We start from the raw sequence: 18,840 nt of genomic DNA on the forward strand, positions 1-18,840 counted from the left end.
AAATTTCACAGTATATTTTGCTAGTGTGGGGGAAATGATTATATTTCATACCCATAAGAGGACACTGAACCCAAACTCAATTGGACTGTGCACAATGGCCTCAGAATAAAATAAACTGATGTGAATAATTTGCACATATACATATATAATATTAGAAATATAAATAATTAACACTAAATTATCAAATATTTACTTTAATTAAATTATTATTAATAAAACTACAAAATTAAACCCCCATAATGATTAAAAAAATAATGGCAATTCATATCTAAAACCTAAGTGATGCTAATAAATTGTTACTCTTACAATTGTAAATATCTCAACAATAACAAATTCATATTTATTTTTATCTTATCATAGATAAAATTTAAGTTTGCATTTGTACATCACTTCATTGTTATAAGTCTTGTTACATTATAAGTTTAGTACACTTTCAGTTCCTGTAGAATCCCATGACAATGTGTTTTCGAAATTAAAAAATATATTTTTATGGAGGAGTCAATTCAATAATTGGTAGGTAAATTAGCTTTAAAAAAACAATATGTGGCTATTATCAACACATTTGGTCATCTTGTGGTGGGACCTGAAAATAAATTAAGTTTAATTAGCATAGAAATTCAGTTTAAATAAATATTATTAAAGAACTTTTTTTATAGGTTATAAATAAGATCTCAATATATTTTCCTTATAAAATAATTTACAACTTACCTTTTTCAAATGTCAAAAAGTTTAAAAATGTACTATTTATTAAGTGTGTCACTGTTTGTCAATAATAACATACTCCCCAAAAATTATAAAAAACTAATGAGAAAAGCAATATTACAATAATTTGCTTATGAACATAATGTCTTTACACCTGATTCCCTCTGCCTACCCTGCTATATGCAGAATATATAGATAGATTGAAGCTTAAAAAAAATATTACCTGAGGAACTGATTCATCCAATCTACTACTTGGTACAGGTAAAGCAGCTAGTTGCTCTGCAAGAGCCATTGTGACTTCCGATTCCACTGTAATTTCCACCCATAAAGTATCTAAAAGATAAAAATAGCAATGACTAATATTTTATATTATAACATAACATGTCAAAAATACATAACCTATACTATTATTATTTTCACATTCTAAAATATTTTATAATAGTAGAGTGATTCAATATAGTTGTTGTGCAGGAGCACAAGTGTGTGACTAAACCCAAGACTAGCATTGAGTTCCAGCACTCCACATGAAATGCCTCCTGAACTCAGACTGAATATGGGGAACAGAAGTATTGTAATGGGTACAGTGACTTAACACTAGGTTCTCTCTGCCTACCCTGCTATATGAGATTCCATGATGCTAAAAACAAAAGAATGAATCCAAATATTCAACCAATTTTTTGAAATACATATTTACCTTATATTGTGAAATACTTAACCTCCATAATAAAAGTGATAGTAAAACGCTTGTCATTGGAAGAGAATTCAAATTATAATAAACTTAACTAATAATCATTACATATGCCAATAATAAGTGTAAAAAATACAGTTGAAGATAAAAACATTATATACCACCAATTTGTTCTCCTTTTTCTGTTACTAAATGAAAATACCCTCGATGCACACCAGCAACACTTGGTGCTTGCAATTTCATGGTTACATTAGTGGAATGTCCAGGGGGTAGAGGTGGCACAAACACTGGTGTTGCTGCAAAATACTCGCCCCCAGCCTGTATCAATCTACAGCTACCTGGCCACCCTTCAGTTCCTGTGTTGGCAATACTCCAATTTTGTTCAAAACTGTAATCAGATACTATTGAATTACTTCAATTTTGTCATCTTTAAGTATATTTCCTTTCATTACTTCTATATTATTAATTTAATGAATTCTGATAAATAATACCTGTTAGATAGATATATATAAAATAAGAATTTACTAATGATTGTTAATATATCAGTATTAATTTAACTTATATAAGAAAATCTTACTAAGCTGAGGGTCCCACTGCAGATTCCTGACTTTGAGATGCTTTTAATGACATAGATGGTAGTTTGGGAGGTAAGCTGTAATCTAAATAACAACATATTGCTGCTTGTAAATTCCTGAAAAACAATTGAATTTTATAAAGATTTATTGGGATACAGAAAATATCTGTATAAAATTCATATGTATATTTTTACCAATTACTCATATCGAGAAAAAAACTAGCTGTATTATAACTTAAACTAGTTCCTAAAAGCTTTTGCATTTGGCGTATGAGCTCTTCCCTATCGGTAGTATTCATACAACTAAATTGCAACAGAAGATTTTGATCTATTTCGCCATGGTTCTGGCCGATTTCACCAGTTGATGATGAACCGTCAATATCCATTATGCTTAAACCTAAACAACAGGCACTTTCTGCAACTCTTAACACTATCCTATTGACATTCCCTTTGTTTATATTCGTCAGCTGACTTCATTCGTGGAAATGTTAAAAAGTCCAAAAGTAGTGTAGTTGCTCGCACTTGTAACTAAATAATAAACATAAAATATTTGACATTTAAAATATTACAATAGTAATCGTCAGATGTCACATATTTATTTTCAAAAATGAATGAATGATCGATGATCTCCGGCCATCTGTCCCGTAATCTGTCAGAGTTTTTTTAAATCACGATCATCATATAGTACAGATTCAAAAAATGACCTAAATAACGACGGTATGGTAAATATTAAATGTGAAATTTTAAATTAAACAGTGACAATTTCACAAATTGTTACTATTATATATATTGGAATACATTTTCATGCTAATAAATTAACATATAAATAATTTAATATAATTGTTACTTGCTCTTATTTTAAGCGTATTAATAGAAAAAAAAATTGTAATTTTCATAAATAGATTAATGAAAGGAACACCAACGCAATATAATTTTACATAAAGATTTATTAACTTTTATTTAACATATTTCTTAAAAAAAACATTCAGGCATTCTCATTCTTCCCGATTCAATTTTTTACTTTATGATATGATAGCTCCTATCCAATGAATAATATTGATCTGTGACGAACCTTTGACTTTTATACTTAAATATTTTTAAATCAAAACTTCAAAAAAGCCCAGCATTGTTTTCTTTTTGGGTTAAGGATTTTATTATACATTTTGTTAACGTTCCCTGTATTAAATGTTTTACAATATTATACAGGTGTATATATTTGAAGTCATAGAAGATATTTTCATTTGTATTTACAATAACATTTAAATATTAGTTGTGGTATAAATTACACTTTGATATTTTTCCTATTTATACGATAAATATGGATTCACCAGAACAAAAATCTAAAAGAGCGCATGCTTGTCCGTTTAGTGGATGTACTGCCGTATTTAATAGACCCTATAGGCTGGCCCAACATCGACTGGTTCATATAAATGTGGTAAGGTTTATAAGTTTATATAATAATTATATGAACAGACTCCTTTATAATATGCATTTTATGAAAATATTTATCATTTTTAGAAAGCTTTTGCGTGTACTCACGAAACATGTACAAAAGAATATACCAGTAAAAGTCATTTAGATCGTCATATTAACAGTGCACATAAGAAGAGTGATATTGATGTATTGCACTGGTATGTACATATTACCCGAAAATATTTTCTTTCCCTTTTTAATTGATATTATAAAATAATCACTACAACACTTGTTTTAGCTGTCCAAAATGTATGAAGAAGTATGCTAACAGACAAAATTTAAAAAGGCATATGAAAGTAAGTCACATTGAAAACAACAAACCTTTTGCTTGTGATATCTGTAAATTGATTTTCAAAAAGAAGCACCAACTTCGAGCCCATATGTATATTCATAATGGTTTAAAAACATTCAGGTAACAATATCTCTAACATTAAAGTCCTATTTGTGTCTTAGTAAAGTTTTATTGTTAGTTAACTATCTCTACATTATTTTGGAATAATGTGTAGCAACTTTTAAGCTTAAAAGTTTAGGAGCAACTAAGAATATCATAATATAAAAACATATATCTTTTAATACTTTCTGTGTGAACTTTACCAGAGACACCAAAATGTTATAAAAAATGATGATTGTCTTTCTTATACATGTTCATTTTGTACCAAATTATATTTAGCTGTATAAGATGATGATAATTCTGTTTTAAATAAGTGACATGTGAAAAATAACAAAGTTTTTGGCATCTCTTGAGTTCCTACTAGCTGGTTTGCAAATTAAGGTATTGATATATGATGCATATAGTTGAATTAGTTATACACTTAATAATAATTGGTGAAGTTGATTGTGCTCTACTGGCACACCTAAAAGCCACAAAATTAAGAACAATAGCACTTGATATTAAATAAAATGTATGCTGCAGCTTTTATTAATTTAGACAACTGAGAACATATCAGTTTAAACATTTATTATTAAGATTGATATTATGTAGAACATATAATAATTGTATTAAAGCTCAATGTCCCAAAGTAGCATGGTTTCAATACTTTAGAAAGAGTACTAGTAAATGGAGTGATGGTAGTTGGAGTTTTTTGGAGATTCAATTAATCTATTAAAATTGGTTCTTAAACTTAAAAAAAACGGTTATATACTAATAATTTGTTCATTTGACTCCTAAGAAAAACAATTTGTTACAAGAATATTATTGTTTTATAAGTAAGAAAAGTATTTTTATTTATTATAGATGTCATGTATGTGAAAGGGAATTTGTCACACTGTATGAAAAAAAGAAACATATGAGAAACCATAAAACATATACTTGTGAAAACTGTAATATAAAATTTAGTCGCTGGACCGACCTTATGTCACACAGAAGAAAATGCCTCCAGTCCCTAGGTATGTTTGCAATATTATTTCGGCTTCAGTGATTTTTTGTTTAATTATTTCTTGCACAACAGACTCTTTGTCATTCATGGTGAATACTTAATGCAAGCCCTAAAACTCTACATACAGTTTTTAGGAAATTGGTTGTAAAGTTGATAAACTAAGCTTCTTCTTTCTCTACAAAAAAGATTTAGCAATAAACTGAAAAGCAAACAATCTGCTGTAAACACATTTACATACTTATTAAGAATATGTACAAAAAATTGATCATAGTGGGATTTGAACCCCTGCCTCTGGGAAATCACCACTAAGCCATATGCTCTTATCAATATATTTCTCTCTGTAGGGAGATTTTTACAAATTTCCACTACCCAAAGATAATTTCTTAGAATTGTCGTTTGGCGAGAATGAATACTATTTATTAAATACTAGCGGACGCGCGCAGCTTCGCTTACGTATTTAGGGGTGAATTCTAATAAACCATGAAACATGTGTTCAATGAAATATTTTTAAGAGTCTAAATTTAAAATTTTATAAAAATCGGTGGCGTTTTAAAGATTTTCCAAAAAAACTTTCAACCCCTTATTTGCATCCTTAGGGGGTGAATTCTAGAAAACCATAAAACACATGTTCAATTAAATATTTTTAAGAGTCTAAATTTCAAATTTTATAAAAATCGGTGGTGATTTAAGAATTTTTCCATACAAACTTACAACCCCTTATTTGCACCCTTATGGAAAGAATTCTAGAAAACCATGAAACACGTGTTCAATTAAATACTTTTACGAGTCTAAATTTCAAATTTTATAAAAATCGGTGGCGTTTTAAAGATTTTTCCAAAAAAACTTTCAACCCCTTATTTGCATCCTTAGGGGGTGAATTCTAGAAAACCATGAAACACATGTTCAATTAAATATTTTTAAGAGTCTAAATTTCAAATTTTATAAAAATCGGTGGCGATTTAAGAATTTTTCCATACAAACTTTCAACCCCTTATTTGCACCCTTATGGAAAGAATTCTAGAAAACCATGAAACACGTGTTCAATTAAATACTTTTAAGAGTCTGAATTTCAAATTTTATAAGAATCGGTGCCGATTTAATTTTTTTTCCATACTAACTTTCAACCCCTATTTCACCCCTTTAGGGTTAAAATTTTTTAAAATCCCTTCTTAGTGGATGTCCAGATTACGAAAGTAAACATCTGTCCAAATTTCACGTTTCTACCATGAGCGGTTATGGCTGTGCGTGCGTCTTACCTCAGTCAGTGAGGACAAGTCCTTTTATATATATAGAATATTTATTCTACTACACTTAAAGAAAAATACAAAAAAAAATCATATTTTCACTCAAAATTTGAATTTGAACACGCACCTCTCGGGTAAATCTATTGTGTACTTTTTAAGAAAACATATTTTAAAAATTTGAAGCTAAAGAATATTTAACTTTTCAAATTTTTTCAAATAACATTTTAAAAACATTTCTTATGTAATATCTTGTTAATTTGTGATCTTGTCTTATTAAACTGTAATCTTGATTAATTTTCTTACAGAATATATATGTGATGATTGCGGCAAAGTATTTAAGGAAAGGCAACACATAATTAGACATGTAAAAAAACATGAACCGAATGCACCAACAAAAATGTTTTATTGTCCACATGAAAATTGTCACAGGTTTTTTTATTTTATATATTTTTATAATAATATATTTTTAGAGCTTGACTCTGTATTCCACAATTAGAAGAGCAGGCAACGGGAACCTAATGCTTAAGACGTTTCATTGACCACGTATATCCTAATTTTCGAGACGGATTGAGTAGCAGAACCCAACTCCGATCTTTGTCTTGTTACAAGAACAAGCAAATGAAACTATTTTATTTCCCTGAGTGAGAATGAAAGTCGCGTTTATAGTTAAATGCTTTGCCGCATGTAATAATAAACAGAACAACCAATAATATAAGAAATAATACATATTTCTTTTGTTTTCAGACATTATTCGCGAAACAGTAATTTGAAACAGCATGTTCTCATTAAGCATGAAGGAATGACCTTTAATTGTTTAATATGTGAGGCCCAATTATCTTCAAAGGTAGCCATTTTGAATAATAAAAACTTTATTACTAGGTTTTTTTTTTTTTTTTTTTTTTTTTTTTTTTTTTTTTTCTTTCTTTTTATTTAAGAGCTTTGTCGTGACAACGACCATGCCGCCCTGTTTGGTTAGCATTCTAATTAATGTTAGTTACAATCAATTTATTACTAGGTTCCTGCTGATTATTGTTTTTTATGTGTTCTGTAAAGTATGGCGGCCAACAGAGTGCAGTAGATCAGTGTCTTATCTATATATATAAAAGGACTTGTCCTCACTGACTGAGGTAAGACGCACGCACAGCCGTAACTGCTGATGGTAGAAACGTGAAATTTGGACAGATGTTTACTTTCGTAATCTGGACATCCACTAAGAAGGGATTTTGAAAAATTTTAACCCTAAATGGGTGAAATAAGGGTTGAAAGTTTGTATGGATTTCTTTTTTAATCTGCACCGATTTTTATAAAATTGTAAATTCAAACTCTTAAAAATATTTAATTGAACACGTGTTTCACGGTTTTTTAGAATTTACCCCCTAAGGGTACCAATAAGGGGTTGAAAGTTTGTATGGAAAAATCTTTAAATCGCCACTTATTTTTATAAAATTTTAAATTTAGACTCTTAAAAATATTTAATTGAACATGTTTTTCATGGTTTTCTAGAATTCACCCCCTAAGGGTGAATAAGGGGTTGAAAGTTTGCATGGAAAAGTCTTTAAATCGCCACCGATTTTTATAAAATTTGAAATTTAGACTCTTAAAAATATTTCATTGAACACATGATTCCTGGTTTATTAGAATTCACCCCTAAATAAGCAAGCGAAGCTGCGCGCGTCCGCTAGTTGTATATATTTATTGTGGGTTAATTCCCACTTGGGCTAATAATTAGCTCTACTAGCGCGGAGAAATTAAATAAAACCAAATTAAATCATTTTAATAAATTCAATTATAATAAAAACTTCATTTCCTCGAGTGGGGTCGAACCCACAACCTCTGCGCCACGACTGGCCTCTTGGGCCAATAATTAGCTTCACTACTGCATAGAAATTACGATTTTTAATACCTTATACATATATTTAATATTGCTTGCTTGTCTTACGAGATTGGCGTTGACGGTGCCGATTTTTACTCGATTTCTCAAACTGAGTAGAATGAAGTCTGAAGGGTCCTGACACTAGCTTCTCTTATCTGGTTTATGCAGTATCCCATGAGAAGCTTAAAAAATACCATTGTTTACTTAAATAAATAAAATAAATTTTACTATAAGACCATTGCAAGTCTTATGTTAAATAAATTGCTTATCAGGCTTCTGGTTATGCACCTGTAAATTTATTTAAAATAAGGAAATAAGTCTAGAATGGCTTACATTTTTATTTTTTAATTATTTTACGTTTCTTATAACATAAAAAATATTTCAAGTTAAATCATCCTTTTATAGGCGAAGCTAAAAGAGCATTTACAACGTCACAAACCTGATGTCTTATTAAACAACAAAAAGAAAACAAAAATTGTCCGAAAGAGAAGAAAGGATCTAAATAGTATGAAAGTGTCTTCAATATTGAAATTGGGTGGTGTTGTTCATAACGAAGCTGAAGAAACTATTGTTAGTACAAATATAACTCCTAATTCAAGTTTATTTATAGAATCTACTAGTCAAGAACAGCCTAAAAAGACTTTTAGTGTACCTGAAAATAATGTAATAGTATATCAGTCTTCTTTAGATAAGTCTCCAAGTGATAATAATCCAATTACCTCACATAATATAATATTTAAAGACGCACATACTGACAGTATAAATGTTTTTGTGACTAAAGAAAGTTCTATGGCTGAAAATTCTTTTACAACTGCCTCAAGTAATTCTGTAGAAACTAATTTGTCTCAAGATATACCTCAAATAATTGTATGATTTTTTTAATATGTTGTTATGACAATATCTTTATTAGAGATTGATATCTAATAGAAAATGGGACTGAATTATAACCAAAGTTAAAAGTCTCATTCAAGTGAAAGAAGTATACAGCAAGGAGGTAGTTAAGTTTTATTTGGTAAAAAAACCATTAGGAGTAAGAAAAATCTAAAATCAAATGTGCCCAGTCACTTACAGTTGACTAACGATATAGATAAATGTATACTGATATAAAATAATGAGATCTGTTTTCGTTAATAAATAAAAATGTTATATGACTCATTGTATTTTATTTATATGTACATTTGAAGATTTTGAAGCCTTAAGACATAAACCCAATTATTATAGTAGGTATACATATCTTTATCAAAGTGCGACGTTTAGTTCCGACGCTCGACACTCATGACGTAACATCGTGAATAGGAATGATGGCGATAAGTAAAAATTACTAAAATTTTCAATTAAGTTTATTATTAATTAACAGGATTTATAATTATTTGGAAATCCGAGCGAATCAGAGCGAATGACGTCACACCTTGGTAAGTAGATGAATTGACATTTTGTGTAGTATAAAAATGATATTGACAAATTACTCAAACTTGACGTCACAAACGACGTCATCATACTCTACGGATTTTGGTGCGATTTTGAAACTTATAAATTATATATATAGAGTGAGGCCTTCGTATAGTGGATCGCCGTCCAATGCTAGCCTAATTTAGGCTGAAAAAATATACTTATATGTACATTGAAACATATTCAACCTATCGTATTTACGATAAGTTGAATATTTACGATTAGATAGATAAGATCATTTCTTAAAATTATCGTATAGTCCATATGTACACAATTGAGCTTAGCGAAACAGATATTTTTGATAGTCAATTCAATTAAATTTCGAACGCTATCAATCCTTTTGAATTTATTAATAATTATTTTACTATATATTTGTACCTCGTCATCTGTTCAGGAAATTAATTAAAAGTAAATGTAAATCCAAGGATCCATAATAATATCCACAATAATAATCCATAAATGTAGTCCATCCATATATAGTCGATATTTAAAATAATAGTTGAACATCTCTCAAACTTGTAAGACACATCAAATCTCAAGACTCTTGGTTCTAAAATGTCACTGTCAGTGTCATATGATATTTCATTTGTTTATCCTAGATAACGTGTGTTATCACTAACTTGCTTATTATCACGCTTATCAAACCTTACAAAACTCAAAAAAATATGTTAAAAAACATAACTTACTTTATTTTTAAGTGAACAATTAAAAACGAAAAAATACCCATCAACTTATATACGAAGAAAATCAATCAATTAGCGTCTGCAAAGCTATTATTTCAGAACAATGGAATTGAATTTAAACATATTTACTTTAAATTGTTGGTATGTACTCAATTTAAAAATATTTTTTGTATAAATATATGTGTCTCATTATGTACTTTTTTTTATTTATTACATACATTTTTTATTATTTCTTAGGGGTATTCCTATTGTTTCAAAAAACCGTAAAGAAAGAATAGTAGCCATAGCTAAATATTTGGTACAAGCTTCTCATAATATTGTATGCTTACAAGAAATTTGGAGTGAAAATGATTACTTATATTTGCAAGAGCAATTGTCAAAATCCTTACCATATTCTCATTACTTTTATAGGTAAGTAATTCTTTTTATACATTTGATACTATTATTATAATTTTGGTTGAGATTTTCTAAAGCTATTAACTTATATTTATTTGAATATTGATATTTATTTGTGAATTTAATTTATTGTAGTGGCGTTCTTGGATCTGGTCTATGTGTATTTTCAAAATGGTTGATTCAAGATGTTTTCTTTCACCAGTGGCCGCTAAATGGCTACATTCATAAAATTCATCATGGTGACTGGTTTGGAGGGAAGGGTGTTGGCTTGTGCAGAATAAAATGCAATAATAGACTTATTAATGTTTATTGTACACATGTAAGTTATGGTTATTTTAACATTTATTTAAACATCTAAGTATACGTGCAATGTGACATGTAGCAGCCAACTAGTTTCACTAGTAGTTCAATCAATAATTTCATTTTAACATGACAGTTATGGGTTTTTAAATTCATTATTTTGTCAGAGTATTTACAACAAAAAATAAAAAAACTAAGATTTGATTTTTTTTAAATTCAACTGATTCTTCCAACTATGAATAGTTTTGGCTCAAGGTATACAATACACATATATTTCGTAATCCATGAATTTTTTGATATTCAGCGTTAGCAATAGTTTAAATTTATGGACTGAGTTGTTAATTGAATAAGCAACAAAGCTTGGCTTGGCTTGAGTTGGCTTTAATGAAGTATAATAAATATTTAAATCTTTTAGCTTCATGCAGAATATCATGAGGATGATATATATTTAGCACACAGAGTATTGCAAGCATATTCAACAGCTGAGTTTGTGAACCTCACAACTTCACCTGCAGATGCCTCCATTCTGGCTGGAGACTTAAACACTGCTCCAGGCGACTTGTCATTCAGGTATGGATGTCATTAGTTTTGGCTTAAAGTCCAAGCCTCCCCCAGAAAACATCTCTAGATACGCTTAAGGCCCTGAGAAATTGACCATACTGGACTATTCTGTAAATAATAATACATTCCCACGAGTGGGAATTGAGTCCACTATGGTCACGGTTATTTTCAAATTTATTACAAGGAATAAACATCGAACTTTTGACATCATTTGTAATAAGAATGTGGGTTCAATTACCAATGTCGAAATCGACACGCACATCTTAAAAATTGGGTGGTGCATCGGGAACAGAGGGTCTTAACAGTAGGTTTGGGACTGAAAATTAACTAAATTATATACTTAACAGCAATAAGATACAAAGAGGAAAAAAACATAAATGACGTCACAAGAACGTCATGTTTTTTCCACACCCCTAATCGTGTGACGCAATTTAAGTATAGATGGCCCATAATGTTTAATTATTTAATATGCTATTTTAAGGTTAATAAGTCAACTGCCAGCTCTAATAGACCCATGCAGCTTGGATCACGTTGCTAACAAGACTGACCAAATATTGGGAACTTGTGATAATATTAATAATAGTTATTCTGATGCAAAATTAGTTAAAACCTGCCCTGAAGGAAAGAGAATAGATCACATTCTGTTCCATGTTAAACCTGGCTTGGAGGTAAGCATTTATGGGTATAAAAACAAGTACCCTTGTTAGTAATTACCTAATTAACATACTTTTATGTAGGTAGTTATACAAAACACACATTTTTTCTTAAGAAAATGTTAATACTCATTGTGCCACGATTGTGTCAATAGCCTTTTGAGACTATCATGTCTAATCTAATGGTTGTCGACTTGATTACCTTCACCATTAATAATTTTCGTTTCCATTAATAATGGTAGACAAAGTGCGGCCCGGAGTTCCGCCAATTCAAGTAACTCGATTCTTACCTATGTATAATTTCTATTTAGTATTTATTCTTTATTACTTTTTAGGCTGTCGTTGTGAACTTTGGAAACCCATTGGAAAATAGAGTTCCAGGTGAATCATTTTCTTATTCTGACCATAATGCTGTTTCTTTGGAGTTAAAGCTTAATTCGACAAATAAAATAAACCAAAGACAACTTAGCGCTGAAGAAAAATTTCAAGAAACTATCGAAGAAACTATTAAAGTATGCAAAGACGCTACCAAAACGATAGGGAAATCGAGAAAATTATATCTTTTGACTGGTGGTTTAATATTCATGTTTCTTTTAGGCTCTGTCGGTTTTTGGCCTAATAATATTATATCTGATATATTAAAAATAATATTGACAGGAATTTGCTTTTATTATTTAATTATGGGTACTTTGTGGAATAGAATTGAAATGAATAGCTTGAAAGCCGGATTGAGGGCGCTAGAGAATTTTAATAAAAACCGAAATGATGAGAAAAATGTTAACTGAGATTTGTTAGTGAGATACAACCAATATTTTTTATAAATATTATTATTAATAATAATCAGTATTAAAGTTTTGTTATGACTATGATAAAGACATCGCTATTTTAATATTTTAATTTGTTTGACATTGCCAATATAATAATTTAGCTTAATAACAAGTTTTAAGTTTAAAATGTTTTTTTCGTAGCTATTTTGCTATTTAATATAATATAAATCATACAATAAATAAATTGAACTGAATTTATAAATTCTGTGCGTATATATCTATCTCAATAAAATATCTGTAACATATCAAATTATGCATATACACATTGTACACCTGTTTTTTTTTATTTTAGCCATTTTTATAAATAAAGAGTATTTTTTATATAATCAATTTTCTTTTAAATACCTGTATAGCAGAGTAGGCAAAGGGAACCTAATGTCATGACACTGGCGGTACTCAACTAAATAATATAATCCATTCTCTGAAATGGAACCCGAACCCACAACGCTTTTACAGAAAGACACTATGCTGCTGCACCACAACGTCCTATAGCAAAATGACCAAGAAATATATTTTTTTAAACATAAGATAGATTTTATATCGTGTATGTATAATGGATGACACATGTTATGCGTTCAACCTTACCAACTAATAATATGTTAATATGATTATAAATACGTAAACCAAGCAGCTTCTAAGCAGTTATATTGTATATCCTATGAGCTTTCTATATTTAAAATAAATATAAAAGTAACTTTAAAATATTTCGTTTTTTTACCTATATCCCTGTTTAAAACAAAGTGTTATTTATGGCTTACCTTTTCAAATAGATTGAAATCAAAATAGTTTTTATTCATCTGATAAAACAATAAAATAACTAATAAAACAATGTTAGAGAAATATCTTTTATTTTTGAAACTTAACAGATATAATCAATATATAAATATAAATCAATATCACATTTTTAATTAAATTTTAATATATGGTGTCGATATTTGTATTTATTACACAATAATTGTATAAACGTGCATCTATATATTACTAGCGAAAAAAATACGTACTAAAATTTACAATTAACGAATATTGCACTAAATTATATTCTTTTATAAAAAATACAATAACTTGTTCTTGTAGCGGCCATCCATAAATAACGCCACGTTTTTGTGTGGACGCATGTTTTTTTATGGAAAGCCCCAAATCACCTGTCTAATATATAATTTGATTTTAAGTTAAAAAGCGAAAAAATACTAGCAATAATATATTTAAAGAGAAAATAAAATGTAAAGCAAAAATACACAACTGACACACCACTGACACATTCATTCAACTTTCATTTCATTAATATTGATGAGATTTTGACTAATTCCTTATGTTTTATAATTTTTGTTTTCAATTTCATTATTGTAATAATTGTACTTTTAGAAAGCTAATAATAATGTAAATACAAGTTTAGCATAAATAAGGATGTTCTTATTTCTTAGAGAGAAACTAGTGTAGGTCACATTAATCTCCTACATTCCGATGATTTAAAATCAACATAAACCAGATTGAGGGAAAAATAATTTGAATATTTTCACTGCCCCAAGTGGAAATCGAACCCACCACCATTGTCTGTATAGTCAGAAAATTCCCTCTGTTGCACTATGGTGTCAAATATCATTTTAGTACTAAACTTCAATAAGTACATGAGATGGTACAATTCTTTTATTGTTATATACCATTTGTATATAATTGTTCATTACACTGGCATCCCTTTGGTAAGTATTTATCAATACTCTAATATTACTGGAAATGTAAAAACAGTTTCAATCTAACAAATGTTGTGGTGTACTAGTGATGTAACAAATATCATACCGTATACATGTATGTCAATATACGAATATCTTTTAAGCTCACAATAACAGTTTTCATTTGAGAAATTGATTATTATTTAAGACAAATTCAAACTTCAAGCTTTATTACCCAAATGGAAGTAAATAAATAATAAGGATGATAATGTGAATATGAGTCAAATTACTTTTTCGAATTATAAAACAAGAAAAGTATGAGATATTGTATATTATCAACGTGATATTATAATTAATTTGTTTATATTCATTAGTTCAATATTAGTTACATCACTATTACATATAATAATTAAATATTTAGTACATGTAGGACCAAATTTATATTAACTGCTACATTATCAATAAAATATCACTTGAAATTAAACCTTGGGGTCATTATTGTCAGTGTTGATCAAGGGTTCCGTTTCGGAGTTCAATGACCCTGCAACTGTGTTCTCTATGGAACCGTATAAAGTGGGTCGAACTTCAACGGTAGGTTCAGTCGTTTCGATCGTCAGGTTTGGCGCGGAGCTTGAGGGCACGGGTTCGTTTACCAGTCGAGAGCTTTCATCATAACCTCTAGCCATATGATACATGGACTTGCCGCGTAATCTTCTGCTAAATGAGCTCCCTGTTAAAATAAAAAGTTTTGAATATAAATTAAAGAAAGTCATGAGACTGTTGTAGCGCAGTAGAACAGTGTGTGTTTGTGGTTCGATTACTAGTTGAGTGAATGAATTACTTTTATTTCCTCGCTTTGGTTACAAGATAAAATGCGGCGGTTTCGAAAAACAGAACAGAGTGTTTTAATACTAGGTTTCTCTATTCAGCTACACGTTTTATCTTACATAGCTTGGTGCCTACCAAAGGGGGAGGGGAACCTAATGTTAAAACATCGCGTTCTCAGTGACATGCTGTACCGCTGCGCGATGACGGACTTTGATCTCTAATGGATAAAAATATAAACACTAAAATGACTTGAACAAATTATAATAGTCTTAACTTACCAACAACACCAAGATGTTCTGAAATATCTCTTTTTACATCAGAAACGTCCCACATAGCCAGGAAAGAGCCTAAGCAAGACGGCGAAGGGTTGAGAGGCGATACAAACGGCTTGTATGAAAAGCTATAATGATGTGCAATTGCTGCTATAAACATTTCTATACATATAAGGAAGTCCTGAAAATAAAATATATAGTAATAGTTAAAATTAAATAAAATGTGTATCTTCACTTCTATCTGTAGCTTCACGCTGTATCCCGCACACAGCAGGGTAGGCAGAGGGAACCTAGTGTTAAAAAACTCCATTCCTCGCTTTCCTTCGAGTTCTGGAGGCATTGCGTGTTGAGTGGCAGAACTAAACGCCGCGCTTTGCCTTGACACCAGAGCGAAGAAACGGAAATATAAATTTAAATAAATATTCATTTCTTAGAGTGGGAAAGTGGGTTGTGCCCATGCGCCACAACCCTCAAGCAGTGAAGTTTCCACACGCAATTCCATTTATGTGAACTATAAAACGTAAAACTAGATTTTTCTCATTCCCATAGGAATTCCAAGGTTTCCCCTCTCCCCTGCACTACCTAGGGAACCTACATGTGTGGAATTTCATTTTACTTCGCTGGGTAGTTCCGTATGTACGTTCTAATGTCTCGTAGTAATAAAAGAGTTCTTAAGTTATAATTTTTTTTTATAAAACTGAATAGTTTGTTAGGTTGAGTGTGCTATTCTCGGTTGGAATAAATATTTTTTTTTATGTTGGATAGGTTTTTTTTACTAAGGAAGGCTATAGAATATTACATGAAGTTAATTGTTTTAATGTAGCCCACTATAACTGAGGTTGGAGTTACCTTGGTTACTTACTTCCATTTATCTACGCGGGTAAAAGCTAGTTACAAATTACATCGAAGATATATGTTTTTAAAATGAATACAATAATATGGGAAAAGGGAAATTGAACCCACATCCTTAGAGTTAATAGTCATCTGCTGTGTCCCAACACCACAAAGGGCTCTAACTTCTTTTTCCATCAATGAACTAAGTAGTAGTATTCATAAATAAAATATATCACATTTTTATTCATATATATAATAAAACATGGATACCTGAAGCTTGGAAGATATAATCTTTACTTTGTCTTTGTCAGAAATATCAAATATAGTTGATATAACACCACAGTATACCAAAATATTGATAAGAACCCCTTGGCTGAAACATAATGTGAGAATATTTTATAGAAACTTTTTAGCAATATATTTTTTTTATTTTTATGTTGTAGCCTACTAGGGGTAGGCAAAAGGAACTATTCTTGAGGCATTCTTTTTTTTTCTTCACTCTGTATATAAAAAGAACTGACATGGAGAATAAGTTAAGTAACTAATGTTAAGATATTTCAATTTCCACTTTGCCGCCAGTTTTTGATAGATTATGATTTGAGTGGCACAACTCAATGTTATGCTCTGTATTCACACCTGATCCAAAAAATGAAATGTAATAGAAATTGTATGTAAATAACAAAATAAAAAAATACTTACAAGAATGAGAAGAACACAACAGCCTTTATACAAAGGAACTTTCCTATAGGTTTCATTGGTTTTAGCTCAGTTCTGTTGGCTCTGTAGAAAAGTACCAAACAATACATTGCTACAAATTGAGAAAAATTGTTGATAGCTATTATATAGGGGAATGCCACATTAGGACTGAAGTCACTCTCTCCATAAACACCACACAAATCACATATCATTGATATAACTGTGGTCACTGGCCTTACTAACGTGTATTGAAGAATTCCATGCTTACAGTTGTGTACAAACTCACTGGAAATAAAAACAAACAAATGTATTTAAATTTTATTATAAATGTTACATATAATAAATATATAAATAATATAATATATAATAAATACATTTATTTAATTATGACATTAGTCCTCTTGTTAGTAACAGTTGAAACTTACCCTATGTTAATACATATTTATTGTAAAAAAAAAGTTGACTAAATTTTTTATATTTTAAAATATATCAGTCTTCACACTGACCCCATTTCACAAAAGAATAATATTTAGAAATTAATGAAAAAATGTTAAGATATTCAAGAAAACAATGAATAGCATTTCCTTTTTTTCTTCTTGATTTTTAGAAATAATTTTTGGATAGTGATAATTTGTAAAGATTTTTTTACAGAGATGCTTGAAAAAAATAAGCGCTAACAAGAGTATAAGAATTGTGACATGGCTTGATAAGGACATATGGCATAATTAGTTGAAGTGTCAATATGTTTAATTTTTTTTTAATAATTGGTCTTGGTTGGATCTTTTAAAGAATGTAATAAAATTGTATTTACCTTCCCATTTCCCACGGTGTTAAGCAACATAGTGGAAATATATGATATACTTGTGGTTTTGTCTCTAGGATTGCTTCTAAATCATGATCTTCATTTAAATAGTTAAAGAGATATTTCATAAAATTGTAGATTACATATGCCTCGTAACATTCTCTTAAAGAGTCCATATAAATAGACTGTTCTGGGAATTCTAAGCCAATCCAAGCATTTAGCGCATAAATTGGTACCATCCATAAAATCCTAAAAATGAATCATTGAGATGTTCATTAGTGTTTGTTAAAACAAGAAGTGAGGCATTTGACCATGAACTATAGATTAAATAGTTTACCTTATAATATGTTTCTGCAAAGATGGTTTTGTGTAATGTACAATATGTTGAGTTATTTGCCAAATAGATATTGGCACAGCTAGTAGTACAAAGCCACCCCCAACTAAAGTACCTTGATCTGACTTAGTAAATCCATTGTTAATTGAGTGAATAATCAGCAATGGTACCAATACTGTCACTAATATAACGTAGGTAGCGATGAAGATAGGACGAATCCATAGTCTCCATTGGCTAAAAAATGTTGCTATGGATCTTGAACACATTTTATTCTTAAAAATCTTCTTTTATTCATTAATGTAGCATATGTTTCCATAAGATACTAACAAAGAGCAGCTTCAAAATTTCAAAAAGAGGCGATCACTATTACAGCAACGGAAATATCTTCAAATATATAATACTTAATGAGGTAATAATAATATTTAAATCTCTATCAACAGCATATATTAATATATCTTGATTCTTGACTCTCAAGTTTATAACAAAACTTGTTTTTTTTATATTTGTCATAGCATAAAGTGACATTTATCTATCATATTCGTTCATCATTATATTAGTTTTCTTATTCTAAAATTTTATGATGAATAAATATTGAAATATATTTTATT

The 18,840-nt window shown here is 29.6% G+C and overlaps 4 protein-coding genes across 5 annotated transcripts; 2 read left to right on the forward strand and 2 right to left on the reverse strand.

Moving 5' to 3' along the window:
• Positions 1-178: 178 nt before the first annotated feature.
• LOC146529872 (protein ILRUN) lies at positions 179-2,632 on the reverse strand. Its single transcript, XM_085201108.1, has 5 exons — positions 2,160-2,632; positions 1,968-2,081; positions 1,552-1,778; positions 926-1,035; positions 179-583 (listed from the first exon to the last, which is right to left on the reverse strand). Exons 1-5 carry the CDS (start codon positions 2,348-2,350, stop codon positions 554-556), a joined length of 672 nt encoding a protein of 223 aa, XP_085057234.1. The 5' UTR covers positions 2,351-2,632; the 3' UTR covers positions 179-553.
• Positions 2,633-3,024: 392 nt separating this feature from the next.
• Positions 3,025-9,081, forward strand: LOC146529873 (uncharacterized). 2 transcript variants are annotated; one of them, XM_085201098.1, is made up of 7 exons: positions 3,026-3,399; positions 3,483-3,595; positions 3,676-3,849; positions 4,672-4,823; positions 6,363-6,486; positions 6,802-6,901; positions 8,336-9,081. In XM_085201098.1, exons 1-7 carry the CDS (start codon positions 3,283-3,285, stop codon positions 8,801-8,803), a joined length of 1,248 nt encoding a protein of 415 aa, XP_085057224.1. In that variant the 5' UTR covers positions 3,026-3,282; the 3' UTR covers positions 8,804-9,081. The 2 variants fall into 2 exon arrangements, with proteins under 2 accessions (XP_085057225.1, XP_085057224.1); XM_085201099.1 differs by lacking the exon at positions 3,483-3,595 and having other exon boundaries at positions 3,025-3,399.
• An 862-nt stretch (positions 9,082-9,943) lies between these two features.
• On the forward strand, positions 9,944-13,501 carry nSMase (neutral sphingomyelinase). The gene is made up of 6 exons (XM_085201100.1): positions 9,944-10,203; positions 10,300-10,473; positions 10,594-10,777; positions 11,174-11,328; positions 11,801-11,987; positions 12,308-13,501. The coding sequence occupies exons 1-6, from the start codon at positions 10,166-10,168 to the stop codon at positions 12,755-12,757; spliced, it is 1,188 nt and encodes a 395-aa protein (XP_085057226.1). The 5' UTR covers positions 9,944-10,165; the 3' UTR covers positions 12,758-13,501.
• A 129-nt stretch (positions 13,502-13,630) lies between these two features.
• LOC146529875 (transmembrane protein 184C) lies at positions 13,631-18,779 on the reverse strand. The gene is made up of 6 exons (XM_085200465.1): positions 18,236-18,779; positions 17,908-18,147; positions 17,100-17,381; positions 16,671-16,773; positions 15,573-15,747; positions 13,631-15,196 (listed from the first exon to the last, which is right to left on the reverse strand). The coding sequence occupies exons 1-6, from the start codon at positions 18,496-18,498 to the stop codon at positions 14,946-14,948; spliced, it is 1,314 nt and encodes a 437-aa protein (XP_085056591.1). The 5' UTR covers positions 18,499-18,779; the 3' UTR covers positions 13,631-14,945.
• Between the last annotated feature and the right edge of the window lie 61 nt (positions 18,780-18,840).

This window comes from Heliconius melpomene, chromosome 17 (genome assembly GCF_056956725.1).
Source record: "Heliconius melpomene rosina isolate 202511_hmr_F chromosome 17, ASM5695672v1, whole genome shotgun sequence".
Lineage (NCBI taxonomy): Eukaryota > Metazoa > Arthropoda > Insecta > Lepidoptera > Nymphalidae > Heliconius > Heliconius melpomene.

Excerpts from the sequence above, each read along its gene's own strand:
- LOC146529872 (XM_085201108.1), bottom strand. The coding sequence starts at position 2,350 with ATGGATATTGACGGTTCATCATCAACTGGTGAAATCGGCCAGAACCAT. Across the intron at positions 1,779-1,967 it reads GCAGTGGGACCCTCAGCTTA|TTTTGAACAAAATTGGAGTA; the intron begins GTAAGATTTTCT and ends ATCTGATTACAG. Across the intron at positions 584-925 it reads TGGATGAATCAGTTCCTCAG|GTCCCACCACAAGATGACCA; the intron begins GTAATATTTTTT and ends ATTTATTTTCAG.
- LOC146529873 (XM_085201098.1), top strand. The coding sequence starts at position 3,283 with ATGGATTCACCAGAACAAAAATCTAAAAGAGCGCATGCTTGTCCGTTT. Across the intron at positions 3,850-4,671 it reads AATGGTTTAAAAACATTCAG|ATGTCATGTATGTGAAAGGG; the intron begins GTAACAATATCT and ends TATTTATTATAG. Across the intron at positions 6,487-6,801 it reads CCACATGAAAATTGTCACAG|ACATTATTCGCGAAACAGTA; the intron begins GTTTTTTTATTT and ends TTTTGTTTTCAG.
- nSMase (XM_085201100.1), top strand. The coding sequence starts at position 10,166 with ATGGAATTGAATTTAAACATATTTACTTTAAATTGTTG. Across the intron at positions 10,474-10,593 it reads TATTCTCATTACTTTTATAG|TGGCGTTCTTGGATCTGGTC; the intron begins GTAAGTAATTCT and ends AATTTATTGTAG. Across the intron at positions 11,988-12,307 it reads ATGTTAAACCTGGCTTGGAG|GCTGTCGTTGTGAACTTTGG; the intron begins GTAAGCATTTAT and ends ATTACTTTTTAG.
- LOC146529875 (XM_085200465.1), bottom strand. The coding sequence starts at position 18,498 with ATGTGTTCAAGATCCATAGCAACATTTTTTAGCCAATGGAGACTATGG. Across the intron at positions 17,382-17,907 it reads ACACCGTGGGAAATGGGAAG|TGAGTTTGTACACAACTGTA; the intron begins GTAAATACAATT and ends TTTTATTTCCAG. Across the intron at positions 15,197-15,572 it reads AGAACATCTTGGTGTTGTTG|GGAGCTCATTTAGCAGAAGA; the intron begins GTAAGTTAAGAC and ends TTATTTTAACAG.